This window comes from Hibiscus syriacus, unplaced genomic scaffold (genome assembly GCF_006381635.1).
Source record: "Hibiscus syriacus cultivar Baekdansim isolate YM2019G1 unplaced genomic scaffold, ASM638163v2 tig00000973_pilon, whole genome shotgun sequence".
Lineage (NCBI taxonomy): Eukaryota > Viridiplantae > Streptophyta > Magnoliopsida > Malvales > Malvaceae > Hibiscus > Hibiscus syriacus.
The window spans coordinates 108,812-129,146 of record NW_024061839.1 but is presented as its reverse complement, the minus strand read 5'-3'; the positions used below and the strand labels follow the sequence as shown (position 1 = coordinate 129,146).

At 36.6% G+C, this 20,335-nt stretch overlaps 2 protein-coding genes and 1 pseudogene across 4 annotated transcripts; 1 reads left to right on the top strand and 2 right to left on the bottom strand.

Annotated features, from left to right (window-relative positions):
* The first annotated feature begins 3,106 nt into the window (after positions 1-3,106).
* Positions 3,107-5,869, top strand: LOC120118553 (annotated as a pseudogene).
* Positions 5,870-6,601: 732 nt separating this feature from the next.
* Positions 6,602-9,053, bottom strand: LOC120118655 (pentatricopeptide repeat-containing protein At2g29760, chloroplastic-like). Its single transcript, XM_039138672.1, has one exon. The coding sequence runs from the start codon at positions 9,011-9,013 to the stop codon at positions 6,812-6,814; it is 2,202 nt and encodes a 733-aa protein (XP_038994603.1). The 5' UTR covers positions 9,014-9,053; the 3' UTR covers positions 6,602-6,811.
* Positions 9,054-12,584: 3,531 nt separating this feature from the next.
* LOC120118632 lies at positions 12,585-14,280 on the bottom strand. 3 transcript variants are annotated; one of them, XM_039138656.1, is made up of 2 exons: positions 12,939-14,278; positions 12,585-12,761 (listed from the first exon to the last, which is right to left on the bottom strand). In XM_039138656.1, the coding sequence occupies exon 1, from the start codon at positions 14,123-14,125 to the stop codon at positions 12,953-12,955; it is 1,173 nt and encodes a 390-aa protein (XP_038994587.1). In that variant the 5' UTR covers positions 14,126-14,278; the 3' UTR covers positions 12,585-12,761; positions 12,939-12,952. The 3 variants fall into 3 exon arrangements, with proteins under 3 accessions (XP_038994587.1, XP_038994583.1, XP_038994595.1); XM_039138652.1 differs by lacking the exon at positions 12,585-12,761 and adding an exon at positions 12,785-12,849 and having other exon boundaries at positions 12,939-14,277; XM_039138664.1 differs by lacking the exon at positions 12,585-12,761 and having other exon boundaries at positions 12,788-13,959; positions 13,999-14,280.
* Between the last annotated feature and the right edge of the window lie 6,055 nt (positions 14,281-20,335).

Here is a 20,335-nt window from a genome sequence, read left to right as displayed (position 1 = left end):
TGATGAATCCTTTTTCATATGATCAAAGTAAAGCTTAAATCAAATCTGTATTCTAGATAAGATACGGGTAATTCAGAGTGCATGTATACCTATTGTTATGCTTTCGGAGTACAAAACGCGCTAGAAGGAGGGTTCACTCCGACTTTGTGGTTAACAGCCACACGCTCTAACCAACTGAGCTATTCAAGCTAGTTGTTTCAAGTTCCTATAAACATTATTTATAAAGTTTAAATAGATAAATCCTTTGCTTTGCAAAATTGTATAAGAACCGTAGAAGATTAATAATAATAATAATATTTATATTTCTTAAGCTACAGTATATAATAATATTATAATTCTTCTGGACACTAAATTTTAGCGCTTAACTATATTTTAATTTTTAAAAACAAGTCAAATTAAATAATATTGTTATACAAATAGAAGAGTTGAGGAAATTCACATATTAGTTTTCAATATTGAACTTACGCCAATTAGACTTATTCAAAATATAATTATTCAGTTAACTAATTTTGTCGGACTCGAATTAAATATCGTTTTCGAATTAAAAAACAAAAAAGCATTGAACTTGTTGATGATCACCTTCATCAAAACAAACATCTGACCCCAAGCTTGTCACGCCTTACATTAAAAACACAGTATCATTATCGTTGTCGAAAAAAACAACTTCGATAACTGGTTTCCTGGTGCAATTTCGTAACAAAAACTACAACATAGAATCAACCATATACGGCTTCAAAAAATATAGCAAACCAGTGTTCATTACTTTGATTTTTCAGAAGAGGCATAAACAAACTATTACAGATTAAGCTCAGGAACTGACTAGTGTGATTAAATGTAATTTTTGGAACATAACTGGCCAGGAAGGGTTAATCATTCCATCTAATAAAAAAGACTTACTCAAGCAGAAGTTGTTGGGCTATCGCGGATCAAAAAAGATGGACTGCCATCTTGAGCTTGATCTGTTTCCATTTAGGTAGCTTATAGATTCTCCCTTAGGCATGCCGGTTTTTTTTCTGCAAACACTTCCTCAGACAAGTATGCCTACGGGAAAATGCAACCACGAGTTTCAGATGCATTTCAAAGGATAGGCAGATTAAATCGATAGCAGTGAGCTAGTGATAAATAGATTATCATGGTATGGAAAACGGATTTAAATCGATAATTTTGGTTCTTAGCTTCACCGATTGTGAGGCACAAACTTTTAAAGCACAGCATATTGAGTTTCAAAACTTGCAGCATCAGAGCAAAATACCAAACTTTGTTTATTTGAAAGTGAAGTACTGTTAAAAGGCTGCTCGTGCCTCTCTTTTGGTCACATCTATGCCTGAAACTGGTTCAGTTGACGACACTGTCAATCTTTGATAAGGATATATTAATGAATTTGCATTAGTCTCATTTGCATCAATCTGGTTTTTCATTCGTTGAAGGGGAGCTTGACTCTACAGCTGGAGAATCTGTAGAAAAGTTATTTATTTATTTATTAATAAAAATAAATGATAGCACAGGCAGTTTACCAGAAGTAAAATGTAATTAGATAACAAAGACTGAGATAAAACAAGGATCCTGATATAAAGTGCATTGTTTGCAAATTAAGTAATCAGATTCAAATCTAACCGTGCAAGTGTGTCTCGGAATCACCTAGACTAGTGTGGGTTCCTCATGATTCAAACTAATATTCTCTGAATTAACTTTCCAAGTTGTTGATTCTCGAGGGTGGAGGTCATAATCAAGCTTTGAATGGTAATTTCGGTAACAATGCAACTTATTGAGTGCTTAAACTAGGAAAACAAATAATGACCTTCAACATATATGTCCGATGCATTTATCTCTCCTGTACTAAATAATTGAATTTGCTGGATCCTGTAGAGATTTGGAAATTATGTAATAGCATTATCAAATATAGGCACATTCTTAAAGGAACAGTAATATTCTAATCACCCTGATAAGGAGAGGATTCGGTAAAGAGCTTCCTGGCACCTGGAGTTGGGCTGGATACATTGTGGTTGTCAGAAAACTTCAAATGTGAACCTGATATTGTTGATGCCGGAGAAAAACTTATTTTCCATCCACTTGCACCGCTAGATCTGCTTCTTAAACCATCAGGGGTAGAGTCCCTGGTGCGTGGTTTCGGTGTATTTCTTGATGGTGCCCGAATGGAATCGCATGAAGCTTGGATAAGATAAATTTTGTCAAAGAGTTAAGTATAGGACCAAGTACTAGTTGGAGGCTCTAGATCTTTAAGCGATGTCAGGGGTTCGAATCCTGACGTTGTGAACGGAGAAAACTGGATTAGGAGGGTGTTAACCTCATTAAGTGTACCACAAACAGTATGATATTTGGTCAAACGTTTGCATCTATCCCAGAAATTATGAAGTGGTAGATGTTACAACCACATCAGTAAAGAGGTAGTCAATAATGGCCCTAGCCACTGTTGGAATATCAGGAGATTTTAGTTAATTCCCATGTTCCGCTTTCAACGGTTGTACTCTTTTGTTGAAGGTTCTACATTTTCAGATAAATGAAATCTTAGCTTACCCAAAGGAAAAGAAGTGTCTCACAAACATTTAGTCGCTTCCCTGTTTATGCAGACTCAGAGAACATGAGTCCTAGTACAGGCAGATCACTGTTCCACGAGCTTTTTATTCTTTCTAGTCTAACAAAAACTGGACGGTGTCGTCTACTTCATACAGCATAAGGGAAAAGACTCGGAAACCTTGATGGCTTATTGGTGTGACCAAAACCAACAGAAACTCAGAGAAAGACAATTGGGAGAAACTACACCAAGTCAAAAAGAACACCAACACAATGAACCTAATACGTAAGTTCTCAAACAAATACATCTAATTAGAGCTCAGTAACAGGCACTTACAAATCCACTTGATGTTTTCCCCTTTAAGGTAGCAAGATTCCTTTCAAATGAATTGCCATGCATCTGAAGGCAGTAAATTAAAGCTTTAAAATGAACATGTTCCTGCAGCCAATTTCCATAACTGAATTATGAGGGTTCCAATTGAACATTAAGTTACCAGACAGAAACTAGGATATGATGTGATAGAAAGCAAAAGAAAAAGAGAGGAAATGATTGGGTTTAGAATGGCTCAAAAAGATGAATAATGTTTTCATGGAAGACTTGTTAAATTAAAACTATGAATAAGATATTGACAATTCAACCATTTGAAATATACCAAAAATCAAAATTAGATTACAAATTTAAATATAAGATTACCATTTTATTCTGATATTTTGGTTGAAACAGGTACAAAGGGCTGTTTAGATATTCAATGTTTAATTAATGTTTGTTTGAGAGCTAGATGAAAGATTTTCATTGCATCAATGTTGCTGCTTATTATTTAATTTTGGATCTTATCTCTACTAATTTTTTTTAATAAATAATCTAATAAATTATTAAAGCAAATGGGCTAAGACGTTGGACCGCTCAGACTCAAAATGATTTATTAAGCATAATACTCTTTTTCATCGTCTCGTCTTTCTCCACTGTCGGAATTAAATCCATTTAGAAAACGAGCTGACAGCAAAAACCCCGATTTTTGGGCTAAAATTTTGGATTCGAGATTAGGGTTTTTGGTTGAAAAAGGGAAACCGTGAATCCGTTGACGCTAGTGAAGCGATTACAGAACATTACCGCGAGAGAAGCAGATTTAGGAATATCAGAGGAAGCATCATGGCACGCCAAGTACAAAGATTCCGCATACGTCTTTGTCGGTGGTCTTCCGCATGACCTCACCGAAGGTGACCTCCTCGCTGTTTTTTCCCAGTATGTTTTCCTTCTCATGTTTCCTTTTGTTTATCCCACTTTGTAATTCTTTACATCTTTGACTTGAATATATATTTATTTTTCTCAGCTATGGAGAAGTTGTAGACGTCAATCTTGTTAGAGATAAGGGTACTGGGAAATCGAAAGGTTTTGCGTTTCTTGCTTATGAGGATCAGAGAAGTACAATTCTTGCTGCAGGTTAGGATTTATCTCTCTTTTAACTGTTCGAATCCGATGTGTATTATAAATAATGAGGAAAATGATGTAATTAAGGGGTTTTTTTTGGCATTGAAGATAACCTTAATGGGGCACAGATTTTGGGTCGAATTATAAGGGTTGATCATGCCGAAAAGTATAAGAAGAAAGAGGAAGAAGAGGAAGAACAAAAGAAGAGGGAAGCCCGAGGGGTTTGTTAGGCATTCCAGAGAGGAGAATGTACCCGCGGTGCAGGATGTAAATTTTCCCATGACGAGCAAGTAAGATTCATTTCCACTTAGCATTGCTTTTTGATACATATAACTAATTTGGATGATTATATCACAATAATCATGAACATGCATTTTTAAGTTACTGTTCAAGGACCGGATGAATTTATAGCTTGCGTGGCTTATGTTAGTAAATTCTACTTACTTTTTACCTTGATTTGCTTAGTCAATAATCTATAAATGTTATAATAAATGGAATGGCCAAGCTATGCCATAGTTTCAACGTATGAACTATTTGTTATTTTTAATTTGAGTTGAAGGAAGTAACAGTTTTATTCTTTTTATCTATTGATCTCAACATATGGATCATAAATCATAAAATTTGCATGGTGATATGCTACTAAACTACCATATGTCCAAGCGCAATAATGCGGTTGTACTATTAATTGCTATGATACTTGCGCTCGGGTGTGAGTACCAAATATTATGTATGTATCCAATATGGGTATGATCATAATTTTCAAAGTTTCCTCCTGTGTTTGGAGAACCCTTGAAGGTCACGTCCCCATATCCATGTGCTGTACAGAGATACTCCAAGAACAATGAAGAGTCCTAGCAACATAAATTAATTGTGCAATGCTCTGTTAATTTTGTTGTTAAATTTTTAAAAAATAGAAAATGTTTAGCCTCTCTTATTCTTCATTTTTCTCTTCCTTTCTCCATCTTGCAAGGGCTGGTGTTTTATACATATCATGTATCGAATGTAGTTGATATATCATGTGCCTACGATCAGTCTTTTATGTTTCTGCTATTTATATATTTTTCTGTTTTGTGCCCAGAGAGCTGCAAACACTGGTTGGGGTCATCAGGATAAAAGTTCGAGATGGGGAAATGACAAATTTGAGGGTTCAAAAAGAGCGAAAAAAGTTTTAGCATGCAAGAGCGTGTAGTTCAAGAAGGTTTTCGGTTAGCTAGGGGCGATGAGAAGGCCTCAGAGAAAAGTGATGGGAGAGAAGGAAAGAGATCCAGAAGTTATGATGGTAAAGATGTTGGACCAATGTCAAGAGAAGATTATAACGGTAGTGAAGATAGGAGATCAAGGTGGCATAATGATGATGATCAGTACAAAAGGGAAGATAAAAGATCTAGAAGGCACAATGATGGCGACCATGAGCCAAGGTCTGTAGAAGATCATCATAGGAAGGATGAAAAGAGATTAAGAAGGCATGGTGATGAAGGTGAATACGAGGCTAGGGTAAAAGATGATAGGAGGGATGAAAGTAGATCAAAAAGGCATGGTGATGATGAGTTTGAGCAACGACCTAATGGAGATCGTGACAGGAGAGGAGAAAAAAGATTCTCAAGTAATGAATCAGAATCTTATATAAGAGAAGATCATGATAAGAGAGATGATGAGAAACGGTCGGGATATAACAGGAATTCATCCTCCCATCGACACAGAGATTTTATCATGATGATCATGCCAGATAGACAAAAAATTATATGCAAAGATGTCTTTAACCATTACCTGTCCGGTGCAACTCATTTTAGAGAGTCGTGGTCATTTTTTTTGCCTGGATTTATCCTAAGCTTTGGTTCGAATGTCTATTTTCAACATAAATGTTTCATGGCCGATACACAGTTGTTATTTTGACATGAGTTCTTGTTTAATTGATGATTCAGTTTGATGGTGTTCAAGAGCTGTTTTTATATTGTTCATAGCTGCTTGTTCATGTTTTTACCCTACATACTTGTGCAACATGGTTTGTGGCCTTGTGGATGCTTACCGGTATGGATCATTTCTCACCAAGATTATCTTTTTGCGACTAAACTATCACATGAACAGCTTTTTAAGGCTTTAAGTTGCAGAGAAATCAAGAATCAATACTAGCTAACCAGTGGTGTAAACATAATTAAAAAGGCAAATTCTTAGTTTTAAATGAGAACTTGCCTAAGCGAAAAGCAAGTGATAAGACTGAATCAAACATTGTTTGCTTTCAATTATAAGAAACAAGGAAGCTTGTCCTTTATAGGCAGAAGTAAACGTATTATGCAATCTATGTACATTCCCAGTTAGATAATTAAACTAACACAAGCAACGAAATATTGAAAAGAAAATCTACTTTGGAAAAAAAATGAGGTGTAGCAACCAGCCTGACTGATTTGCATCTCCAAGACGTCCAACAGTGGAATGTGAATATCGTTGATACGAAATTGACCCAGAATAGCGGTTATTGAGTATATCAAAGTGGCGTTGCGTTGGTCCTCTGAAAAGACCTCAGCGGAGGAGTTAGTTAATTCAATGGTTTGGTATCCCCCTCAGAGAGTAAGGCAGGTTATGGATCATAGGAATAGTAGAACTTCCTCGTAGAGAGTAAAGCAAAAGCAAAAGATAAAACGGTTGACACAAAAATAGTTACCGTTTCAAGATGAACAGAACGGATGGATGATCAAGTCTTAGTACAAAATATGTCCACTAAGTAGTAAATACATTGCCAGCACGTGAATTCTAAGGTTGAAATTCTTGGGGATCTATGGAAGCCATTACTGCACTTACTAGAGTTTCATGAGTTACATATTTTGAGTAATCTCTCTTGGATGTATATAACAGTCACCAATAATCCTTGCATGAACAATGCCCCCCGCTAAAATGATGGAATCGATACCGATCTCTTAGTATTATCTCTCTATTATAAATTCTTGATATATGCTTAGCGACTGAGTGGCAGTCCCCACAAACACGAAGATTTTTTATAATCCGGATAGGCTGAGATGCTTCCACATAAAGTAATCCAAAGGCAATTGCTAACTTCTCACTGTGAAGATTAAGAGCATGCTCTTGCATGTCATCCTCTTCAATAAGTTGCCGCTGGTGGGACTTGTTGGGTACATAGCCAGCTGATTTTAATCTCACCACAATCTCATCCAGTTTCGAGTATATCTCATTGGAAAGAGGATGACAGTTATCTCCTGCCAGAAATTCATGAATGACTCCATTGACCTCAATTCTGCTACAACCTTGTTCTTTCTTTAGTCCAGTCACTCTCATGTGCTTCCTTAATCTAGAAACACCATCCCATTTCCCATTTTTGGCATATACATTAGATAAAAGAACATATGCTCCATTATTTTGAGGATCCAACTCAAGCAAACGGCTACAAGCCCATTCAGCAAGCTCAACATTTCCATGAATTTGACTAGCCCCAAGCAGAGCTCCCCATACAGATTCACTAGGAGGTTTTGGCATTTTCTCAATGAATTCAACAGCTTCTTCCAAAAGACCTGCACGACCAAGTATATCAACCATGCAAGAATAGTGCTGGAGCTCAGGTGCAATTCCATAAACTGGTTCCATCATATCAAAAATGGTTTTGCCCTCCTTTACCAACCCTGCATGGCTACAAGCACATAATACGTTAGTAAAGGTCACAGAATTTGGCCTGATCATAGTTTCTTGCATACTAGAGAACAAATCTATTGCAGCTTTCCCTTGTCCATGCATCGCCAAACCTGCAATCATGGCACTCCAAACAAATACATCCCTCGTCTCTGCAGAATAAAATATCTCAAGGGCCTTCTTTATATCTCCGCATTTGGAATACATATCAATTAGCGAGGTTGTAAGATGACAATTTAGCTTAATTCCGAGCTCTTTAATATATACGTAGATGCAATCACCTACTTCCAAAGCTCCTAATTGAGCACAAGCTGATAGAGTGCTAACAAGAGTAATCTCATCAGGTTTAGCAATTTTGCTCTGTTGCAATTCATGATATATGGACAAAGCCTCCTTTGACTTTCCATTCTGTTCATAACCAGATATAAGGGCATTCCATGCAGCAATATCTTGCCTAGGCATAGTATCAAGGATCTGTCTTGCTTCCTCATATGCTCCCAATTTAGCATAACCAGCAAGCACAGTAGTCCACGTGACAATATCCTTATCTTTCATCATATCAAACAATGTTTTTGCATCTTCAAGATTTCCGCATTTGGTGTACATATCTAGGATTGCATTATTCAAAGTCAACTTCACACTTATCCCGTTCCTTTGAATATATGAATGCACCCATCTCCCAAACTCCAAGTCCAGTTTCTTTGTGCAGGCTGACAAAACGCCCACCATTGTCACATCATTTGGCTTCACATTTTGTTCTTCCATTTTCTGGAACATCTGCAACGCCTTTTCAGCACAACCCCTCTGTGCCAAACCAGTGATCATCGAATTCCAAGACACAACTTCTTTTTCACCAACCATCATAAACACCCTATAAGCTGAATCCAAATCTCCACACGACATATACAAATGTATCAACGAATTGGAAACATAAACATCCGCTCCTAGAGAAGCCTTAATCACCATCCCATGAAGTTCCCGCCCAACACATAAACTAAAAATCTCAGCAGCAGCCTTGATCACAAAGGGAAAAGTGAATTTATTGGGGTAATAAGGACTCTCATGAACCATCCTTAGAAAGATCAAAATTCCTTTGAGAGGTTCAGGGCTGGAAGCATAAATCCGAATGAGGGTATTCCATGTGTAAAGATTCGGTTTGGGAATTTGATCGAACACTTTACGAGCATAATTCAAGCTCGAAAAAGGCGACAAAGCGGAGACCGCAAAGAGGTTGCTAGCGGAGTATGGGTCAAAGAGAAGTCCAGTGCGGAGCATTTGGGCATGAATTTGCTTAAGCTGGCTTGAATTGGTGCAACGCTTGAGATGTAGAAACACAGGGCGGTCGTGGTCGTTATTGACAGTTAGGGAAGTTGAGTAACGTGGAAGAGACGGGAGAGGGGTGCTTAGAGTTTCCATGTTTTTTTCTTCTTTGGTTGGGACAGATTTTCATTTAATAGGCTTATCTACTTAAAGGCCTGTTTGTTTTAAAGGGCCAAGGAAGGAGGCTGCAAGACTATGGGCCAAAGGTGGTTGAGATGTTTCTGCGACTTTACTTTTCGAACCAAATATATTACTCCATGATTGGTTACAAAAGTTGAATGCGAATATCGTTGATACGAAACTGACCCATAATAGCGGTTATTGAAGTGGCCCGAATCCATAATGATCTAATCTGATACATAATTTGAAAATGGATTGATTCAATTTGATATTAGTCTGAATTGATAACTATTTAATTTGGTATCTAACTCAATATAATTTATTGTAGATTTAAACTAAACCTGATATGATCTATATTACGCCTAAATCAAATGTAGTCCAAACTCAATTAAATCTAATCCAAATAACCCAAATCTCATTTCTATGCATTGTTGAACGTTTAATTTAATTTTCATTCAAATCTAGAAACACACATACAAATTATATCATCCATTAATCATTAGTTTGTTAACCCAGAATCACCATTCGTTTGCGCAGGCCATTTTTGTCATGACATCGTTCTTATCCATACTAGGGATTACCCCCATGCTTTACCATCTAGTTTTTCACTCAACATATAGTATATATTTTTCAAATTTTCAAGAAAAATGATTAATTAAGTAATTACTACATAATTAATTGTCGGTTTATTAACGAACCCACTAATCTCTCCATCTCTACTTAATAATTTTGTCCAAGAGGGGAAGCTCAGGAGTTACACCCAGCAACAATTCTCAGTCGTTGGATTATAGATCACCAGCTCATCAAAATGTGCCTTTTTCCAAGCCTTGCTACAAGCTAAATAAGCTCAATTCTCTACTGTCTCAAGCTTCTGTTATGGGGTTTTCTTACAAATATACATTAGAAACAAAGCAAAAAAAAAACATTATCTTTCCTTTTTTAAAACTTGTTTAGGTCTCTTTCATGGAAGGAGGACCAGGTAAAGGAGGAGATTATGGATGTAGTAATTCAGCGCCAAATTGTAAGTCATCTTTATATAAACCTAGTCCTCCATTATCGGCTATAGAAAGGTTTTTATGGGGTCAAAACCACACTTCCCATCGTAAGCTCTATTCAACGCAAAACAACGTTAACATCAGCAAAGGAACACCACTCGGACTCGGTTCTACTACAAATGGATTGCTTCGTGGTTTCTCCTTCTCTAATGATGCAAACGGCGGTTATCTTTCCGGGGCTTCATTGGAACGTAACTTGGAAGAAAGCTTCATTGATCGGCTTCTTGTAGATGGGGACAACCATGCTTCGGCAGAAGATAAAAACCCTAACATGGAAATGAATGAAGCAGCGAAAATTTCAATGAAGAGTTTCCCTAAAAGTGTAGGGAGAAAAAAAACAAGAAAATTGCCTCCTCAGCTTTGATTAAGGGTCAGTGGACAGATGAGGAGGACAGGTGATATATAGAACAGTTATTCATTCTTTTCCCAACTTTCAATTTCCTTGACAGATTTGTGTTTTGTTTTGTTTTCTTCTTTACTCGATACAAATTTATGATAGAAAAAATATTCCAGGTTTTTATTTTTGGTTGATATATTAATTTATAGGAAACTGATAAAATTGGTGAAGCAATATGGAGTGAGGAAATGGGCACAGATAGCTGAGGGTTTGGTCGGTAGAGCCGGAAAACAGATCACTGGAACGCTACAAAAAGAAGGCAAAACTCAAGGAAGAAGATCAAACAAAATAGTAATCAAAATAGCAAACCTCAATCATCAATTCTTCAAATCATCACATTCTCTGAAGACTTGTCCAGCGGGTTTAGATATTTTCTCCCTGAAGAAACAATCGAATCCGATGATTCTCAGCCTTTTATGGCTCAAACACATGATGAAGAATTCCAGTTCATGCAAGACTTCTTTTCAAATGATTATAACGTAAATATTCAACCATCCGTCGATGATAAACCAATCATTGTTGAGAACCCCAGCAAAGGCTCTTCAACCATTGACTGCCTAACTGGTGTTCATCAGCAGTGGTCTAATCCAGCTGATGATGGTAGCTTCGCAGCTTCCATTATTGACCCGAACTTGTTCTCAGCTAGCCTTGAAGAAAAAAAAGCCTCGATCCACCCATCTGTGTTCGGACCTCTATTTGTCTCGCCTGTTGAATGGAGCACCCACTGCGTCAATTCCTAGTGGTTACCGCGACACCAGCGTGACAGTGGACCCGTCATTGTCTGACCAATCTTCTTCAGTCGAAAGGAGAGATATGGACTTGATTGAGATGGTTTCTTCTCAATTCTGGTGGTAGCAACATGTTATGCTGTTTGGTTACTTTAATAACAATTTCCGTTCTCGAAGGCTCTATTTTATCTGGAAATCTGGATTTCTGACATCCCTTGCCTATGTTTGAAAAACTTGGTTTAGACTATAAAAATTCTGTTTGTGCTATGCTTTAATAATCGTTACGTATGAATTTCAAGATCAAAACGTACTCCTCAATTTCAATGCATGTGATGTGAACCTAAATAAGTATTAGGTGGGTCGGGTTCCCGGAATCTCCATTCCAAGTCCAATAGTTAGTTAGCTTATTTGCTTGATGGTGCTTGAAAGGCCCAAACCTCAGTGTACTTGTGGTAACATTGAGCTAAGATGGGTCCAAAGAAAAAGAAAAACCCTTTTACTAAATTGTAGCTTTTGTTAAAACTATGGCGGTCCATCATCGTGACCAATACTGTCTAGAAAACTTTTGATGGGTCCAAATGAACTGATTAATGTTTCCGAATGCTCAACTTTTGCTAGAAATATGGAATAAATATATTGTATAGCGCGACCCCAGTTATCTCTGCCAAGATATTGTTTTGTCTTCAACTTGAATGATTGAAGCACTTTACCTTCTCTATTTGTTATGTAGTTTTGAGAATGTGAAATTTCTATGCGTTCCATTTGCTAATATCGAAGATTTGGATATTGATTACATAAACCAAATAAATTTTACCTGACAATTGAAAAAATAGATGATAATTCATATCATTATTATCATCTACAATTTGTTTTGGGTATTAATCCACTCTTTTAAATTATATCAAAAAAGTAAAATGGGTGCTTAAATTCCATATATTATATCTAAAAGTTTATTTTAGTTATTTTATTATAAAAATAAGTATTAATTTTTTTAATATAGTTAAAAGTTCATTTTAATCCATAATTTTAAATTTTTTAGATAATCACTTCTCAAATGTACATTGTACAGGGACTAAAATGTCATTTTATATAGTAGGGGGAACTTTTAAGTATATCATAGGGACTAAACTGCTTCTTTTTATAGTAGAGGGATTAAAATGAACTTTTTAGATATAATACAAGAACTCCTAAAATATTTAACCCAAAGTGTGCTGATAACAAAATTTGGATTTAAGATTTTGTTTAATTAATTAAAATGATTATTGTTTTATTTCATAGATCAAGAAAAGAAATGGAACATCACACTTTTACTTACTCTGCGAATTTCTTAAATCGTAAATAAAAAGAAAAAGGTACTAATCTATTATTCAAACACAAGATTTACATCACAGTCTAAGATACACGAGTTAAATCCTGGTTTAACCCAGCATACATAATAATCTATCAACGCATAACAGCAATCTCCATGATCATATGGTTAATTTTAGCTGTAAACCCCTTTTTATTTTTGGGTCACAGCCTCACAGACACAAGGGTACAAAAACCTGTAAAAGAAAAAAAAAAACACAACCATAAATTAACCATCATCATCACCAATAGACATCGCCATATCTCACAAAACTTTCACTATCCCTGTCCCCAAGTGATTTAAAAACTATATTAAGAAATGGAAATCAAGGTTGAGTAAATAAATAAATAAGCTGCAGAAAGAGATCACATACACACGATCTCACACTTAAACGGTGTACACAATGATAAAGCAAGGCAGCACCGCCCTTGGATTGAACACCAACAGCTCTTCCTCATCAAGCTTGGTATATGCGCCACTCCCTGACCCTCCTCCCCTTCCGATCACCGAATCAAACCCACCATCTTCCTTGTTTATTTCTTCACCTTCTGATCCAACCCGACCCGCCACGACCCGACAGACAAGCATGGCTCGTTTAACGTTCATGAACTTGAAGTCTTCCTCGACATCCTCGGGGATTGCCATGTGCGCTCTCCAGCTCGTGGATAGCGTGGAGATTCCATCCATTTTGGGCGAAAACCCAGACTTAATTATCCCACAAACGCTACAGTATTGTTGATTACAAATGCTTGAGCTCCCGTTAAGTCCCAAATCACACGTGAAAGTCGAGCAGTTAAATCTCAACAGTTCGTTCCCATCAGCTATGCACCTCTCATCTCTTCTCCCCATCGCACCGTTTCTCGCGGCTTTCGCTTTGACAAGCTCTCTGTACTCTTCGAACCTCGTTAGGATCTTTGGGCTGTTATGGATCTTCAAAATACGGTGGATTTCAGGGTTCTTAACTTTGTCGGTCCAACCGGTTTTGAATATGATCCGGACTATGTTGTTGCCTGAATCCCCATCAGTGAGTTCGCATACGGCGTGCTCGGTCGCTTGATGTTGTTCGAGAAAATGGGGTTTCTGGAAAATCTCCCCGCAAGCTGTGCATGGGAAGATATCATTACGTAGAGGGAAAAACGGGCAGTCCGACGAGATGTCGGATTCTGGACAAGACCCAGATTGTATTTGATGGCGCGGATGAACGTTATCTGAATCTGATAAATGAGTTTCAGGTGGGATAACCATGGAGACAAGGGATTGTTGGGAGTTTCTTGCAGAGGTTAACGCCGGTGTGGTTTCTGATGTCGGAGGGTGTGCTTGGACGTTGTTTTTGCCGTTGGCTTTGGAAGTAGAAGAAAAAATGCGTTTGATAAAAGTCCAGGTGGAGGAAAGAGCTTTCCGGTGCTTGTGAGAATTAGGAGAAAGAGGTGAGGATTTGCGTTTCTTGGTTGGCTTTTGGTGGTCTTTAGCGGCGGTGAAAACGAAGCAGCCGAGGTGGAGAAGAAGGATAGAGAGAGAGAGGAATTTATTGAAGAATGACCCAATATTGGTTTTCGCCATTGATAGACACAAACAGAAAATTAAAGAGAAGTTTGATAGCAAATTTCAAGCAGGGTGGGGATGCAGGTTTCAGGCCATCAAGCAAGCGGTCAATCGCGTTGCTGAGCCAAAGAGAGAGAATGATGAAAGGGGAAAGGAAAGGAAGATGAATTTGTAAGGGTGGGGGCATGGAAGAATAAAGATATGTAGAAGTAGGTGAAACGCAACTTCTTGCCACATTGCCATACATTTTTTGGTTCGAACATTAGCATGTAGTATGATCCCTCTTCCTCCCACTTTCAATTTCTTTATAAGATAATATTCTTATAAACAGTTATTTGTTTAGGATTCGAATATAATAGTTACATTTCCTAATTTGATAGATAATAAATTACTCTATTTAATATGATATTTCGTAGATTTATAAGCATAATTGATCAGCTGTAGGAACTTGTATGGTTTTAGATAAAATCGTATTTAAAAACTTTCAAGAACTACAAAATTCCTCGAAACATTGTAGGAAATTTTGTAAAAAAAATTAAAATATATATATAATTTTACCTTATAAAAATTAATTTTATCTCACTATAAATTCGAATACGAAAATCCTTTTAACTTCGTAAAGAATTTCAAGTCGGAACTCGTAGGAAACTCGTTAAAGAAGTTTATGCCAGAATTCTCGGCATTTGTGTTTTCAAGAAAAACAATCCTTGTTCAAGAATTTTCCCATCAGAATAATTAGGACATGGGCCATTAACCGACATTGTGCAAGAAACTCTGCTTTCATAGAATTTTTTTCTTATTAAACTTTTATCATTTAAATAATCATGTAAACTATAATGTAAAGGATCGAATTCTTTCTTGACTCGAAAGGAGTCGATATTTCTTATGAGATATTAATATACTCTTAATCATTTTCGATCTATTAATCGATTAATTTGAATTAAATATTATAGAGGTAGGGGTGACTCCCCAATCCAATTTACTCCATTCATAAAGACCGAGATTCAGACCATTGACTTTGTTTAAAAGATCTAATACATTATCCCATTAGACTAAGTTATGTTTGTTATTTAAATAACTTTTTAATCAAATGTAAATTTTAATATTAAAATTTTAAACTATTCATGTTTTGATTACTTTATTATTAAATAATTAATAATATTATAATATAACAGATAATATAAAAATATTTTAAAAAAAATTAAATTTACACAAATAATATCAGTTTGATCTATATTAATATCTAATTTGTCAATTCTTTTTTTCTTATAGTAATTTTTTTATTCTTCGTTCATTTTCATCGTCCTCTCTTTTCATCTACATAAATTTTACTCATCAATGATTATTATCAATACAATCAATACATTTTAAAATTTCACTACCAAAATCATTTTGTACTTTAAATATAGATTTAATATTCGTTTAATAGGAGATACTCTAAACTTCATGAATCTAATGAGATCGATGAATAGTATATACCTTATCTAAGATATAACTAATGAATTATATAATATTGTTGGCGAAACCGGGTTATTTCCCTCAAGAACGTAGTTTCAAAATTGACCTAAACTGTCAAGATCAAAACCACCAAAGATTGCGCAGTGGATAAACCCGTCAAACTATTGAATATTGAAACACAATGGAAAAACCGAATAAAGAACAATAAAGGAGAGAACACACCAATTTTACGAGGTTCGACGAGAATATCGTCTACTCCTCGGGCACCACACCGGATGATAACTTCACTATCAACAAATTTTACAACAAATGAAATTCTTTAGAATTCCCAAAGTGAGAGAATGAAGAAAACAAATGAAAGAGAGAACTTGTTGTTGGGATGATTTCTAATGAAATACTTACGCCTATTTATAGTTGAGTTTTAAGGACTAAACTTATAAATAACCTAATATTTTAGGAACCAAAAATGAAATTCCCATATGCAAAGTTGGCCACCTACCAAAGATGAATTTTCCAATAAGTTGGTCACCAAGCAAGATGAATTTTCCAACTTGCCAAATTTGATTTCAAGCCAAACATAACAAATCTCCACATTGGCTTGAAATTACCAAGCCTACTCAACTTCTTCAACTCCCCAAATTTGATGTTGTGCCTCTAATTACGCTCACAAGTGCCACACACCCGAAGGTGTTCATACTTTCAGGATATTAATCAAGTTCAAACAATGATTGAATTTGATTACAGTTACTACCTTGGTCATCATATCTGCAGGATTTTCTGCTGTCGCAATGTTCTGAAGTAGAATCATTCATTCTTCAAAGATCTCCCGCACAAAGTGATACCTCACGTCGATATGCTTAATCCTTGAATGGTAGACTTGATTTTTCGCTAAGTGAATAGCGCTTTGACTGTCACAATAGAGACTAATGTGACTTTGAACAACTCCCAAGTCTTCCATCAACCTCTTAAGCCAAATTGCTTCCTTCACAGCCTCTAAAACTGCCATGTATTCTGCCTCTGTAGTAGACAAAGCCACCGAAGATTGCAAAGTAGACTTCCAACTTACTGGGGCTTTAGCAAGAGTAAACAAATAGCCAGTAGTTGATTGACGCTTATCCAAATCACCAGCATAGTCGGAATCAACATATCCAACCGCACACTGACCAAGTGTTTCATCCTGTTCAAACACTAAACCAACATCCATGGTTTGTTGGAGATACTGTATAATCCATTTCACAACTTGCCAATATCCTTTTCCAGGATCATGCATGTACCTGCTCACAACTCCAACTGCTTGTGAAATGTCAGGATGCGTATACACCATTGCATACATCAAGCTCCCAACTGCATTAGCATATGGAACTTTTGCCATATATTCTCGTTCTTCATTAGTTTTAGGATATAACTGAGAACTAAGTTTCAAATGAGAAGCTAATGGGATACTTACATGTTTGATATTTTCATTCATGCCAAAACATTGTAATACCTTTCTCAGATATTGCTTCTAAGTTAAACTAAGTTTCCTTCTCTATCTATCTCTGCTTATCTCCATACCAAGAATCTTTTTGGCCTCACCTACATCTTTCATCTCAAACTCATGATTTAACTGAGCCTTTAATTTGCCTATCTCATTTTGACTCTTTAAAGCGATCAACATATCGTCAACGTACAAGAGAATATAAATGAAAGATCCATCTTTGAGTTTTTTCAAATACACACAATGATCATATTTGCTTATAGTGTACTTTTGCCTCCTCATAAAGCTATCAAACCGCTTGTACCACTGCCTCGGAGATTTCTTCAATCCATATAGCAATTTGTTCAGTTTACAAACCTATTTCTCACAACCACCATCTTTGTATCCTTCTGGCTGAGTCATATAGATCTCATCTTCTAAATCACCCTTTACATCAAGTTGAGCTAGCTCCAAATTTAACTGTGCTACCAAGGCCAACAATATTCTAATGAAGGAATGCTTCACAATAGGGGAAAATACTTCGTTGTAGTCGAATCTCTCCTTTTAAGCATAGCCTTTAGCTACCAACCTTACCTTGTAGTGAACATCTTTCTTGCTATGAGATCCATCTTTCTTTGCAAATACCCACTTGCATCCAATTGCTCTTTTACCTTTCGGTAATTGTGCCAGTTTCCAAGTGTTGTTTTTTTAGAGAGATTGCATTTCTTCATCCATGGCACTTTTCCACTTATCACTTTCCAAGCTTTGTATTGCTTCTTGGTAAGTGATAGGGATATCATCATCAATAACGGGAAGAGCATAAGCTACCATATCAACAAATCGAGTAGGTCTACGAATTTCTCTCCTTGGCCTTATAACTGCAAGTGGTTCTGGTGTCTCCAATGGTTATTGGGTTTGAACCTCTTCATCGTCTAATTCTTCTATTGGAGTTGAAGAATTAGCTGCATCAACTTCTGGGATCATCGTCTGCTGAAACTCCACCTGTTTTGGAGTATGCTCCACCTGCTGTAGAGTACTACTTGTTTGGACAGCTTCATTTGTTACATTCTTTACTAGGGTAGATTCATCAAAGGTAACATCTCTGCTACAAATTATCTTCTTGGTGTCTAAACACCAAAGGCAGAATCCCTTCACTCCATGGGTGATTCCCATAAAAAGAGCCTTCTTTGATCTCGGATCAAGCTTAGATTCCTTCACATGATAATAAGCAGTGGATCCAAATACATGTAAGGAATCATAATCAGTAGCAGGTTTTCCAGACCATACCTCCAATGTTGATTTTCCTTCTATCATTGATGATGGCAGACGATTGATGAGATGACCAATATATGTCACAGCCTTAGCCCAAAATGCCTTACTTAACCCAGCATTAAACAACATACATCGAACTTTCTCCAATAGTGTTCGATTCATACGCTATGCCACCCCATTCTGTTGTGGTATATTTCTAACAGTGAAGTGTCAAAAAATATCATACTCATGACAAACGTTAAAGAATGGGTCACTTTTATATTCCTCTCCATTGTTCGTCTTAAGACGTTTGATCTTTCTACCAGTCTGGTTCTCGATCATATTTTTCCATTTAAGGAAAATTCAAAGCATTTCATCTTTAGATTTCATCAGATACACCCAAACTCTTCTAGAAAAGTCATATACAAAAGTTACAAAATAATGGTTTCCTCCCAAAGACAATGTCTTTGAAGATCCTCATATATCTGAGTGAATATAATCCACAATACCTTTTGTATTATGTATAGTGGTGCCAAACTTCACTCTCTTCTGTTTTCCCATAACACAATGCTCGTAAAAGTTCAATTTGCAAGTCTTTGCACCTTTCAACAATCCTTTCTTTGCCAGAATTTGCAAGGATTTCTCTCCAGCATGTCCCAACCGCATATGCCACAACTGGTTGTATCCAAATCATCGCATCTGAAAGCTGCTGCAGCTACTCCAATAATTGTACTACCTTGATAGTAATACATATTATTATTTTTTATGCCCTTCATCATCACAAGTGTGCCAGATGTGACTTTTAAAACTCCATCTCTCATAGTGACTACTGAGCCTTTAGATTCCAAGGCTCCCAACGAGATGAGATTTTTCTTTAAACTGGGCACGTATCAGACATCAGTCAGAACTCTAGTTGATCCATCTTGGTTCTTCAATCGAATTGAACCTATCCCAATAGTTTTACAGGTATTGTCATTTCCCATATAAACAACTCCTGCATTTAGTTCTACTAAATCGGAGAACCACTCCCGATTAGGGGACATATGATAAGTGCAACCCGAATCTAATATCCGCTCATATGAATGAAATGTTGTTGATGAAGCAATCAATGATATGTCAGAGTTATTTGCATCATGCTCTGCAACACATGCTCTGCAACATATGCATCTGGAGCAGCTTTTCCTTTTTTCTTCAGCTTCGGACAATCTTTCTTCCAATGGCATTTCTCATGACAAAAGGCACATTCATCTTTTCCCAGTCTGGACTTCGACTTTGATCTCCCTCTCTACTTTGGATTTTAACTTTTCGAGCGACCTCTTGCCACCATGGCCTCCCCTGCTTCGTACTTGCTCTTCTTCTTAGTTTTCTTCCTGAGCTCATAACTATACAAAGTAACAGTTACATCTTTAAGGGTAACATTATCCTTACCATAAAGTAACATTGTCTCAAGGTGCTCAAATTCATCTGGAAGAGATGATAATAACATCAAAGTCAAATCTTCATCTTTGAAGGTTTCATCCATGCCCAATAAGTCTGCCACTAGCTTATTGAACACAGTGATGTGTTCATTCATATTGGTGTCTGGTTGATAATCAAATCTGAACAATCTTTTCTTCATGTGGAGACGATTCTAAGAGCTTTTATTTAGGAATTTTTCCTCTAATGCTTTCCACATCTTACTTGCAGAAGTCTCGTTCTTGTAGCCATACTTCTGCTCCCTGAAAAAACAAGATCGAATCGTGTTGCATGCCAAACGATTGATTGTTCCCCATTCTTTCTCCTACATATATTTGGGCTTTTCTTCCTCAATGGCGATGTCTAGACCTTGTTGGAATAAAGAGTCTAATACTTTGCCTTGCCACATGCCAAAATGATCGGATCCATCGAACAACTCCACCGAGAAATTTACAGTTGACATCCTCCTCTTCACCGGTCTAGATGAAGAGCTTGATGTCTCAACTGGTCCGTATTTTGGCATTTTAATTCTAACAAACAATATTAATAGCATGAACTGTATCTTTTCAGCAACAGGAGCACTAGGATAACCTCAGCCGAAGCTCTAG